At 40.5% G+C, this 13,571-nt stretch overlaps 1 protein-coding gene across 1 annotated transcript in view; it reads right to left on the reverse strand.

Annotated features, from left to right (window-relative positions):
- Nucleotides 1–13,571, reverse strand: part of LOC124282685 (cGMP-inhibited 3',5'-cyclic phosphodiesterase A-like) — a 186,795-nt gene that overhangs the window by 21,901 nt on the left and 151,323 nt on the right. The window contains 4 exon segments of the mRNA XM_046718713.1: nt 2,622–2,867; nt 6,253–6,400; nt 6,402–6,817; nt 11,323–11,583. Coding sequence (XP_046574669.1) covers nt 2,622–2,867; nt 6,253–6,400; nt 6,402–6,817; nt 11,323–11,583 — 1,071 coding nt within the window.

Consider the following 13,571-nt stretch of genomic DNA (forward strand, 5'->3'; position numbering starts at 1 on the left):
GGGGACCGTAGCTCACCTTCAATGTCTTATAATTTGAGTTAACTGCATTTTCAAATACTGTTCCCTTATTCCTTGGACTGACTGACTGAGTATGGTTTTACGCCGCTTTTAGAAATATTCAAGCAATATCAAGGCAGGGGGCACCAGAAATGGGCTTCACACATTGTACCTACGTAGGGAATAGAACCCGGGCCTTCAGCGTGATGAGCGAACACTTTAACCACCAGGCTACCCAACCGCCCTTAAGGTGAGGTAAAATAGGATTAAACACTGCATTCATGATTATGGCATTTAGATAGATACATCATACACGTACACAGACATATCATACTCCCAGAGAAGAGTATACCACCCAAGCTTCCCATGAGCTGGTAGAGGATTAACAGTCCACATCAACATCATTCAGGGACGGTTTGGTAGTCTAGTGGTTAAAGCGTTCACTCGTCACACTGAAGACCCGGGTTCGTTTCCTCACATGGGTATATTGTGTGAAGCCCATTTCTGGTGTCCCCCACCGTGATATTGCTGGAATATTGCTAAAAGCGGCATAAAACTTACTTATTCCTTGGACTGACAGACTGAGTATTGTTTCATCCTATGGGGAAATCGAGCCTGTGCCTTCGAAGTGACAAGGGAACGCTTTAACCACAAGGCTACCCACAGCCCTCGATCAAACTAAACAAAGCCGAGCTTCAATGATATGTAAACAGCAGAGGATGAAAGGTTCTTTTGAAAAACAAATTACAATCATTCTAACTGACTGACTGAGGTTAGTTTTACGCCGCTTTTAGCAATATTCCAGCAATATCACAGTGGGGACACCAGAAATGGGCTTCACACATTGTGCCCATGTGGGGAATCGAACCCGGGTCTCGCATGACGAGCCAACGCTTTAACCACTAGGCTACCCCACCGCCCACAATCATTCTAAAGATATGTTTTCACGGATTTAGTGTCAAGTCTATTATGACTCCTTCATCACTGATGAAAATTGTGATACTTCCATCAGGTATTTTTGTACATTGTACGACATTCCACTACACACACAGATAACAAGATTGAGCCCACTGCCAAGAATAAAGGCATCAGTCACATTTTATAATTTCAATCGAATCAGAAATATAACATTCAAAAGCTGTTATTTCCTACTTGATTCTGAATCAAAGAAGAACTTGAACAAAACAGCTCAAAAAGGAATCTAAAGTGTTGCTGTGAAACTATGGGGAAATTATCTAATTAACTTACACTTCAGTATTTCTGTAATCATATGGGTGAAAAGATCAAAGATCACGTCAAGAGACAATGCCCTGTGGTAAATATTATAATGGCCAATTTCCAGCAAATATCGTTTGGTCTCTTACAGAACCTTTGCACACTTTTCTGTGGCATTTCTCAATAATTAATCAGAAATGCCCTATGGATTTGTGCTCAACCTGTTTGTACACGATGTGTTTATTTGCATACTTAAATCGGAAAACGACAAAAACTAGCCATGATTTATATGACAAACTAACTACAGTAAGATGGTCCTTAACCTGTTTTGAGTAGTATATAAAAGATTAGCAAAGATGTTCAAACTGTTATTATCAAACCAGTGGTATACCAATATTCTGAATCAGTTATTGACATTTATAACCCAGATGAATATATGGCATACCTGCAAGATGTCGCCCACTTTGCAAGATCAATCGTATGTGTTTTCAGATATCAATGTGTTTTTGCAAATATGATGATATTCACTAGACCTTGAAATGCAGTTGTATATGTACTCAAACATTGCATACACTAACACAAGGGACAGAAATGCTCAAACGTGAGCTGAAAGGGTCAGTTTGACCAAGTACACTTATATAGTAACAAAGTCATTGCTGTCCAGTTTGCAGGGGATTGTCAGCCAATGCAAGAAGGGTGGGTCAGTGAGATTAGTTTTACACCGCACTCAGCAATATTCCAGCTATATGGCGGTGGTCTGTAAATAATCGAGTCTGGACCAGACAACAGTGATCAACAGCATGAGCATTGATATGCAATTGGGAACCGATGACATGTGTCAACCTTGCCAGCGAGCCTGACCACCCGATCCTGTTAGTCGCCCCTTACAACAAGCATTGGATGCTGAAGATCAATTCTAACCCGGACTTCTTCATGGGTTAGCAAAACATTATGACCTGAGGAAATAGCTGAGGGGAATCTTGCAAGATTGGTTTAAGACTTGAAAAATGTGTCTGTTAACATTAAAGGTCTTCAACAGAAATATCAATACATCTATTTGATCAAAGATTGTCAGTCAGAATTGTCTCATAGATAATGTTTGGAGTTTTCAAGCCACTCCTTCTTTATATACAACAAAAACATGTCCTGATAAATATCCAAAGAAATATGGTATGGATATGACAATGTCATAATTAAAACAGTAAATTTTCACATCCAGAATATTTTTTTCAATTGTGAAAAATACTCAAGTTTTTGTTCACAAAGATCAGCATGCTAGCTACTTGTTCTCAATGCTCACTCAGATGGAAAAACTATTAACACTGTAAGGAGCCTTCAGGTTTTTTAACCTCACCACTGGTAAAAAGTTAATTTAACACATATCTCATCAAGGATGATTGATTACTCACCTTACTAAGAACAAACTCTGCCGCACTGTCAGCCAGATCAAACACAGGGAAATCCCAATCATTTAATCGACTAATTTGTAAAAGAGGAGCCTCCTCCACTTCAGAGGGGTCAAATAAAAGTTTATTTTCAGTGCTGCCATCTACTTGAGATTTATCTTCCTCTGGTGCTTCTACAGCTGTGCTTCCCTCGGGATCCGGAACCCTCTCTTCTGTCTTCGTCTCTCCCGGACTCCTCAACACCTCCTGCTGTTAACAGATCACAGTTTTAATATGTCAATACATGGTGGGACAGGTATATGGTCTGTACATGCTATTATTCACCTGGTTCTTGTCTGGTACAAGCAGACCGATGTTGGATACTGATTGAATGGAGGGGTGGGAGACTTGGGTTAAAATATGCTGAACTTAAATATGTGCTTCTGTTCACCTGGTTCTTATCTGGTATAGACAGACCGATGTTGGATACTGATTGAATGGAGGGGTGGGAGACTTGGGTTAAAATATGCTGAACTTAAATATGTGCTTCTGTTCACCTGGTTCTTATCTGGTACAGACAGACCGATGTTGGATACTGATTGAATGGAGGGGTGGGAGACTTGGGTTAAAATATGCTGAACCTAAATATGTGCTTCTGTTCACCTGGTTCTTATCTGGTACAGACAGACCGATGTTGGATACTGATTGAATGGAGGGGTGGGAGACTTGGGTAAAATATGCTGAACCTAAATATGTGTTTCTGTTCACCTGGTTCTTATCTGGTACAGACAGACCGATGTTGGATACTGATTGAATGGAAGAGACTTGGGTTAAAATATTCTGAACAAAAACAGTCCAAGAAATGAAGACGGTCTGTCAAGTGTGGCAGGGCCAGGATCTAAGCCAATGTTATAGTATGGGAGGTTAAGTCACCCTACTGCTAAGATTGCTTTGTTGAATGGGCACTGGGCCCCGTTTCACAAAGCTATCGTAGCACTACGACTGTTGTTAGCCTATGTTACAGTATAGGAGGTACAACACTAGCGCTAGAATAGCTTCATGAAATGGGCCCTCATCCCTTGTTGATACAGAGTTCAAGTAGACTTGGTCCCGGTCACCAAGGAGAACCAGGCCAAGATCCTGGTCATCGGTTTTTAAAGACAACTGGATAATAACCCTTGTTGCCAAGTGTAACCAGGTCAAGCTCCCAGTGGTTCTTTGTTGCCTGGTAAAAGTGTCCTGGTTCCTTGATGTCTGGTCCTGTGGTGCCAACAAGTGAACCAGGCCAGGATCCTGGCTAAATTCCTGTGGTGCCAACAAGTGTAACAAGGCTAAATTCCTGGTCCTGTGGTGTAACAAGGCTAAAACAACAAGTGTAACAAGGCTAAATTCCTGGTCCTGTGGTGCCAACAAGTGTAACAAGGCTAAATTCCTGGTCCTGTGGTGCCAACAAGTGCAAGGCAACAAGTGTAACAAGGCTAAGTGTAACAAGGCTAAATTCCTGGTCCTGTGGTGCCAACAAGTGTAACAAGGCTAAATTCCTGGTGGTGCCAACAAGTGTAACAAGGCTAAATTCCTGGTCCTGTGGTGCCAACAAGTGTAACAAGGCTAAATTCCTGGTCCTGTGGTGCCAACAAGTGTAACAAGGCTAAATTCCTGGTCCTGTGGTGCCAACAAGTGACAAGGCCAAGTTCCTGGTTCTCTGGTGCCAAGGCTAAATTCCTGGTCCTGTGGTGCCAACAAGTGTAACAAGGCTAAATTCCTGGTCCTGTGGTGCCAACAAGTGTAACAAGGCTAAATTCCTGGTCCTGTGGTGCCAACAAGTGTAACAAGGCTAAATTCCTGGTCGTGTAACAAGGCTAAATTCCTGGTCCTGTGGTGAAGACAAGATTTCCTGTTCCTCAAGAATGAAACATTCACAGAGCCTGGTATTCATAGGAGATAGGGGGCCTCTGAACCCATACCAGATACTGGAAGACTATTTCAAAGTTGAAATATTTATGTTGTCTGATCATGTCAAGACCTAACACCAGAGATAAAGTGTTTTAAGAATTATCTTTTACACATGGGCTAGACTAGCAAATGATGAAAAGGGAAAGTGATTCATCTACAATAAAAGGGTAAGTTGTCTCAGCATCAGTTTGATGTAAACAAGTTTTTTAGATTCAACCCCTTGAGATAGAAGTTTTTATCACCCCAGCTGACATGATACAACCTTCTGAAGCATGATTATATGTACACACACAGAATCAAGTAACTCAGGACAGGGATGCTATCCGAACCACCGGCAAGATTAATAATTCTGAAAATAAACAGTTTCTGACCTGAAACTAGCATAGTTGATGATCAAGGAAGAAGTATCTTATTATCAATTCCTTTGAATTTTGCAAAATATAATGACCACTGTCTGTGAGGATGTGTAAACAAAGCTCAAAGTTAAAACACGAGTCGTTTTGGGGATGTGAATACCGTCACATTTTACGTCATTGTCAACAATATTCAGCCTTTTCATCGAAGAGTGTGTGTGGGCGTGTGTATGTGTGAGTGCATACGTGTGAACACCCACCCACCTATTCATGGTGTACTCAGCAATATTCTAGCCATAAGACAATGGTCAGTAAAGAATCATGTCTGGACCAGACAATCCAGTGATTGACATGCAATCAACCAAGACACTGATGCAGGTCACCCATTCATTTTGTTTCCTCTTAAAGCAAGCATAATCCACACAAAGAGGTGTGAAAGGGAGTGAGTGAGTTTAGTTTTACGCTACACTCAGCTATATTCCAGCTCTATAGAGGCAGTCTGAAAATTAATGAGTCTGGAACACCCAATCCAGTGATCAACAACATGAGCATCGATTGGGATACGATGACATGTGTCAGCGAGTCTGACCTCCCGATCCTGCTAGTCGGATCTTATGACAAGCATTACGAGATTGATATTGTAAGCAACATCAGTGCCTGATGACACCCTATCACCCAAAGTTAATCAAACATTGATTGATCAAATCACCTCTTGAAACAGGACTATAGTTGCTGGGGACTAATTCCAAAACAGAATCCACAAAAAGACTTAAATGAGTGAGTGAGTGAGTGAGTTTTATGCCGCACAATGGCGGCGGTCTGGATATAATCGAGTCTGGAGCAGACAATCCAGTGATCAACAGCATGACCATCGACCTGCACAATTGGGAACCGATGCCATGTGTCAATCAAGCCAGCGAGCCTAACCACACGATCCTGTTAGTCGCCTCGTATGACAAACATGGGTTACTGAAGGTTCATTCTAATCCGGACCTTCACGGGTCAAAAAGACTTACAACCATTGTGGGTAACATATACAGATACAATATAACACATGTAATATATACTGCTCAAGTGATATTGAAGAACACAGAATTCTTAGTAAGTCCATGTCATGAGTTATTCTCTAACTTGTTTGAGTAGTATATATTAGCAATATTGTGATAATATCAACACGATTATGATTATCAGATAACTTAAATAGAAACCTATAAAATTTCAAAACGAATAAACAGGATTTTTTGTTGTTGCAATATTACAGCATTCTTATTGTGGGAGGGGACAGTAGAGTATGAAGAAGTTGAATCTAAACGAAGTTTATGCCCACATAGTAACAAAGTCATACATACTTTCTTTGGTGGTGATCCCACAAGCTCTTCATTGGTTCCCACGTTGTCACTGTGGTCGCTACTGCTAGGGGAGTCACTGCTCTCATAGTCCGATGTGATGTTAAACCGCTTGCTAAACGCAGAGCACTGAAGTTCTTTAGACAGGGCACTGACCTTCCCCCCTGTCTCCATCATCTTGCACGTCAGACTTTACAAGGGGAGATAATCCTTTACTGTCCACCTTGGTGGGGCTGGTGGCGCTATCTGACGTTGTGCTAACCATGCTTCTTCGCATGAAGCGAGTACGAGGGTGAGACTGTGATGTTGGAGCTGAGGCCAAAGAAAAGGACCGAGACTTTGGTATTGTCAGCACTACGGTTGTGTTTGAACTTGGTGAGGGGCTGTTGCTACGACTACCATTAGGGCTGGAGCCGGGCGTTCCTTCTCGTGAGTGGCGGAAACTTGCACTACGTATACGGCAGGGTTCTGGTTCCAGGGTCGGCATGCCGGTTGCTGATGTTGTTGTCGTCCACGTGCTGGTTGACATTCGCCGGATCAAACTGGGAGGCAAACTGCGACGCAGACGCTGCAACAGAGAAAGGTTGGAACTGAGATGATGTCAACAACAAAATGGACGAGAGAGTAAAGACCATGGGATAAATTGTGGTTTACAATATTCCTACATGATGGCCTGTGAACAATCACATAAATATAACTAGCCAGCCAAGTGAATGGGTACCTGGTGGTATAAGTCATATGACTGTTAACCTTTTAGCTCCTCAGTGGCTGCTTGGGTTATCAGGGGTAATAATGTGTTGGCGCTTATTAAAGATATTACCACTATGGAAAACCTATGATTGCTTGGTTTGTTGTTTGTTGCACACAGCAATATTCCAGCTATATGGTGGTGAACTGTACATAATCGAGGCTGGACCAGACAATCCAGCAAAAGCATCGATCTACGCAATTGGGAACCGATGACATGTGTCAACCAAGTCAGCGAACCTGACCACCTGATCCTGTTTGTCGCCTCGTACAACAAGCATGAGTTACTGAAGACTATGCCTAGCCAAGATCAAGAAACCTATGAGCACAGCTATTGTTCTGGCTTTAATGGTAATTTGAGATTTAAACCCAAACCACTAGATCCTTAATGCAAAGGGACATAACTCAATCATTACAGAGGTTCAGGGATAAGGTCACTCACTAATGCCTCTTGTACACACAACAAATCACTCTTCCTAAGAAAGGAGTAATCAATACTTATACTGTTTCTTTCACACTGTAATATTACACATTTTCCAGTCAAGATCATTTCTGTTTGAAATTGATGCCTGGCTAGCTGAATCTCCAAGACCAAGTGCCCAGAAGTTCATAATGAAAAATTTCCAACAGTAATGCCGAGTCTGAAAACCAATAAGTCATTGTCTTCCATTTACGTATCAGCATGCATGATGTATCCCCAAATCTGGCTTATTATTCCACCTACAGCACAGACACAGCTGACACCAGTGGCATTATAACACTGATGTGTTGGCTATAGCTGGGTCATTGCTTTGTTAAAATACAAACACGTCACCACATCCATAAAACCTCTATTTTACTGTAACTTTCCTCAGAGGCAACAGATCATTAGATCAACAGACTAACATTAAGTATCTGAAATGAGTGAGGAGTGAGTGAGTGAGTGAGTGAGTGAGTGAGTGAGTGAGTGAGTGAGTGAGTGAGTGAGTGGAGTTTGAGCTTTACGCTTTTAGCAATATTCCAGCAATATTCCAGCAAATAACGAGGTGGGAGTCACCAGAAATGGGAGTTCACACATTGTACCCATGTAGGGAATCAAACCTGAGTGAGTGAGGAGCTTCAGCAATATTCCAGCAATATTCCAGCAAATGGTGGGAGACCAGAATGGGCGCACATTGTTGAACCACTAGACTAGACTACCCGACCACCCCTACCTGAAATGATTATTTTTAAGATTTGTTCAACTGTCATCAGTTTCAGAGTAGTGTAGACCTGCTTGAAAATTTCTGATATTTTTTATTAAGGGTCTAATATGAGAAACTATTAGACTCTCATATAAATACAGGTTCATCAGTCCACTTTACTGTTTGTTGGTTGGTTTGTTGATTGACATCCTGAGCATCATTCTACACATATGGGATATGAATGAGTGAGTGAATATGGTTTTACGCCGCAATAACGCGGCGGGGGACACCAGAAATGGGCTTCACACATTGTACCCATGTGGGGAATCGAGCTCGGGTCTTTGGCATGGCAGGCGAACGATTTAACCTGCTAGGCTTCCCCACTGGCCCTGGGATATGATGACATGCATCAAGTAAGTCAGTGAATCTTCCTGATACTTTTATTTGCCTCTTACTTCAATCATGGGTTGCAGTCCTAACCCAGAACATCACAAGGGTTCTCTTTATTCAATGTCATGACACTTTGGGGTGTCATCTACCACACATGCATTAAACGTTGCAATTGAAAATCCTTTTTCAAATAATGTGACAAAGAGTTCTAGTTTATATCATCTAAGTTTTTCAACAACAACAAAATCACTTTACATATGTAAAATAATATTAAATAAAAATATGAATCATTAAAGCACAGCTGGTGCCATTTCAGCAGCTAGTGTATATTTGGTTATCTAAGGTTATTGGAGACACAAAATCCTATCTTGTACATGAACATTTTAGCTTTAACAATCCAGGACAGGTTTAAATATCATCTATCATCAAAACATGAATCAGTGGATCACCAGCTGACTTCAAACAAACACAAGCTAATTGAAACTGGTCCAAGTCTTGTGTTTCTCTTTCTATTACAAGTAAGTATTGATGCCCAAGTTAATACTGGTTACAAATTCAGGGCATGATGTAGAATTCAGGTCACTTCCTGTTCAAGGAATGCTCTAGTGAAGCAGACGTCACCCACTCCAAAATGGCTGCCGCTCTTAGACCAGTTTCCTTCAACGTGATTGGCCTTAGTTGCACTCCAGTGAGAAGATTCCACAAACTTCCCTTCTCTTCACCTCATTTGTTTAGTGGTAATGACAGCCGATCTCCACTGAAGTAGGCATCTTTTCTATGTCACAAATGCCATGTGTTGAAAGTCAGGAGCTCTGGAATGTTTCTGGTTGTTAAAGACTGATCTCAACCCTATCACCATTTACCAGCAAACACCAACAGACACCTGATACTCATGTTTGTGCTGAAAATTGTTCGAAAATGATGCTGAGTAACGTTGTGCTGGGTCAGAGCTGCTGAACTTAGTCTTTAGTTTGCCATTACCATAGAAACTGTCGATTTAGAAGCAAATGGTTTTTCTTTGAGAAGAATATTTTGAGTGTATTTTTGATGATTTTGCTCTGTTACTAAGATGTGGATTTTTTCATTGTTTTTTAACATAATTCTGCCTGACAAGTGATTTAATAATATTCCAAGATTTATCCAAAGGAAACAAGTCCTGTCAAAGTATATATGTTATTGCAGGTTGATATAGATTCCATGTTGTAGCATGCATAGTGTCACAGCATTCCGGTGTCTATGTTAAGTTTTCATTGTCATCCTTACTTGCCATGCAAGGTGACCTCCTTCCAAGGTTACTGAATGCTAAGCCCATTTTATAGTAATTCTATCCTTTAAAAAGGCAAGTCTAGATAAGCGGACAGTACACATCGAAGGATGCCACTCTGTTATTTATATTTTTCAACCAGCATTGTCACTAAGGTGACATAATCCCCCGCCACAAATTATCAAATCAAACTTAAAAAGTAATGAAAGTTTAAGATGAAGTTAAATGTCAACAAAAACATGACCAGTCAACCTCTCTTGATATCTTGCTCTTTAGTTGTTCAAACACACAAATATTTTCAAGACTGACTTTGACCTTGACATGACTGACTGACTGACTGACTGAGTTTGGTTTTACGCCACTTTTAGCAATATTCCAGCAACATCACGGCGGGGGACACCAGAAATGGGCTTCACCTTGACATGAATGTCATGTGGAACTAAAGAAATTGCTTATTGAAAAACATTCAAGAGAAGTCTTGAAAGTCTATGAAGAAAATCCAGTGAATGCAGGTTAACATGCTGAAATCTTCAAAGTGTCGCAGTGACCTTGAAAATTATGTGAAGGTCACCAAAATCGGGCCCTGCGTCTTCCCTAGATAAAGCTTGAAGATGAATATGAAGAAAATCTAGTGAACGGTTCTTGAGATATCTCGCTGACAAGAGTAAAACGTTCAAGTCCCCTTGTAACCTTGAAATAAAAGTCAAGGTCACCAAACCTGACTGGGACCTGTCTTATACTGTGATGAACCTAGGTACCAAATATGAAAAGAATCTAGTCAAACAGATCTTAAGATATTCCGATTCATACGGCCGGCCAGCCGGATGGAGCCTAATACTATATCCCCCGCTTCGTGCTAAACGCGCGGCGGGGGATAATAACTTTCATTTAAACTTTGAAGTATTAGCTGAGAGACTTGTGCAAGTCTAGGTGAATGAACAGACAAAAAGGAATATTTTTTAAAATGGCTGTTGTTTAACATTTTTGCAACATCCTGAAAGAAACCAAAACATTTGTGTGAACTTTGAGATGTGTAAACAACCACAACTGTCAGTAGGTAAGTGATCATGAAGTGAGTGAGTGAGTGAGTGAGTTTAGTTTTACGCCGCACTCAGCAATATTCCAGCTATATGGTGGCGGTCTGTAAATAATCGAGTCTGGACCAGACAATCCAGTGATCAACAGCATCAGCATCAATCTGCGCAATTGGGAACCGATGACATGTGGCAGCCAAGTCAGCGAGCCTGACCACCCGATCCTGTTAGTCGCCTCTTTCGACAAGCATGGGTTACTGAAGGATCATTCTAACCGGGACCTTCATGGGTCGAGTAATAAAGTCAGTTTGAACAGTATTTCACATCACCCCACCTCTTATGACATGCATAGGGTGCAGGCAACCTATATTATTCCTTTTTGGAAATCTCCCCATAGCCTCATAAGAAATGCATCAATACATCAATGATATTTTTCAGACAAGTATAAGTTTGAAACAATCTTTATAATATCCACCTTTGGCAATGATGATGGCCGTTCCCCTGTATACGGACTTTCCTCGCTGTCGGAGCCATATGATGTGGACTCTGTGAGAGACACCAGGGGGCTGACTTTTGGCTTGTGGATCCCCGAATGACTCTCTGGCGGCTTCAGGAGGCTGGCGACCACGCGCAGGCCGCTCACCACATGGGGTGGCAAGTTGGTGTCCGCCAACATGTCGTTGATCAAACCATGCGCCTCTCCTATGATGGCACTCTCATAACCTACTGAGGAACTCTGAAAACAGAGAATAAAAGCAAGATAAGAAACAATGATATACCGTCAGGAAAGCACAACATAACATTCAAAGATAATATGGCTGTCTGGGGAAGACAAGATGGCAGTTTCAAAAGCAAATCACAACATAACATTCAAAGACAATATGGCCGTATGGGGAAGACATGATGGCTGTGTTTAAAGCAAATCATAGCAAAACATTCAAAGACAATATGGCTGTCATTGGAAGACATGATGGTTGTGTCAAACATGACCATTCAAAAACAGCTTTTGGTTGTCACACCTGAGAGTATGAGTTGCTGATGCTCTTATTCCAGCAACATGATTGCTGGGACCCCACACATATAGCCCATGTAGGGAATCCAACTCTCAGCCGATACATTTATTTCCTATATATACACAGACAAATATGGAGAAGACAGACAGCAACCTTCCCCAGTATCCTCATGTGGTTGATGATAGATAGCATACTTTGTATATTTGGCCACAAAGCTCTCTATGTCTCTAGCTTCATGGTTTGCAATGTATGAGATCGTGTGTGTGGTCTTCCAGATACTATCTTCCTTTTACTACCATTCATTGCATAGTTAATTGAAACTGAACTTTTTTTCACCTAAGGTAGGATTAATTCAATCTTGTTTAATGGACAAGCTTCACAATTTATAAAAATTAAATATAAACAGTTTTGTTCCATAGACTTCTTTCATTTTTTTGCATTTTCTTAGAAGTTCCATTTCAAGATTTTGTTTGGGGAAATTAACTCTAAATCAACCCTGACAAGAAATATATTTTTATTTTGCCTGCTGTCTCATGGGACATTAATCAAGAAAATGTGCACAAGATGAAGCTTAATTAAATGTGACGTTGACAAATAATCATAGCTTGTCATGGTAACACACACACATTAACTGTTTACTCCTTTGTATAGCAAACCTAAAAATACTTCAAACATCCATTAAATTTGCATGAAAAAATCACTTTGTTTGCATGGATGTGATGTCTTTACATCTATTACAAGAACAAATTCAGAGTGTGCATCAACTGTGTCAAATGAATAATATTATCCACACAACTAATTTCTTCCTACTGACGGTTCAGAAGAGTTTTGTTCAAAATCTAAAAGCTGTTTACAATTTGCTGACAGTTTACAATTTGCTGACAGTCAGAATACTGGATTATGGTAATGATGTAACAGAGGCAATTTATTCACAAGAATTTTAGACGGTTATGTGTCAAGAGCAGATGTCAAAATATTCATGTGTGTTATGCATCAGGAATGCATCCAAAATAATTATATTTTCTACAAAAACATATTTATTCAGACTCTTAAAGTACATTACGGAAGGTGAGATGGATGATTACAACACAATGGTGTTAAATAGACCAGAAAACAGCTCCTGGCACAACACCTTCATCACGGACATACAACACCAATCAATGACAAGCTGGGAAACTGATTAACAATTCATACGAGGAGAAAACATCAACACCATATGTGTTTAGTTGACCGCATTGTGGAACATCCAGAGGTTCAAGGAAAGACTCCCAACATGTAGGTTCATACTGCAGGAAAGAATTCAATGTGACTGCATTGCACTTTATATATATCATGATTTGAACCCTCTTAAGTCATGTCCACCTGGAGGTGAGTTGGTACTGATAAGGTTGTGTCACATACAGACTGGATAATGTATCTTGTCAAAGTTACTTCATATACAGATTGCTTGGTACATCATGTCAATTTAAAGACATATATAGATGAGTTGATACATATATAGAACGTCACACTAGTACATTTAGATGTTTTGTATTGAACAAGAACATGTAATGGGAGCAGAGAAACGAGTTCGCCATGACATCTTCGAGTTCAATATAAAACATCCAAATGCACTAGTATCACGTTCTATATTTATTATATACCCTCTTATCTTGCATTAATCTGTTACTGAATAAAACAAATAATAGCATAGCAATATAGAACCAGCTGG

The sequence above is a fragment of the Haliotis rubra genome, unplaced genomic scaffold (genome assembly GCF_003918875.1).
Source record: "Haliotis rubra isolate DU_JTF1 unplaced genomic scaffold, ASM391887v1 Scf109, whole genome shotgun sequence".
Classification (NCBI taxonomy): domain Eukaryota; kingdom Metazoa; phylum Mollusca; class Gastropoda; order Lepetellida; family Haliotidae; genus Haliotis; species Haliotis rubra.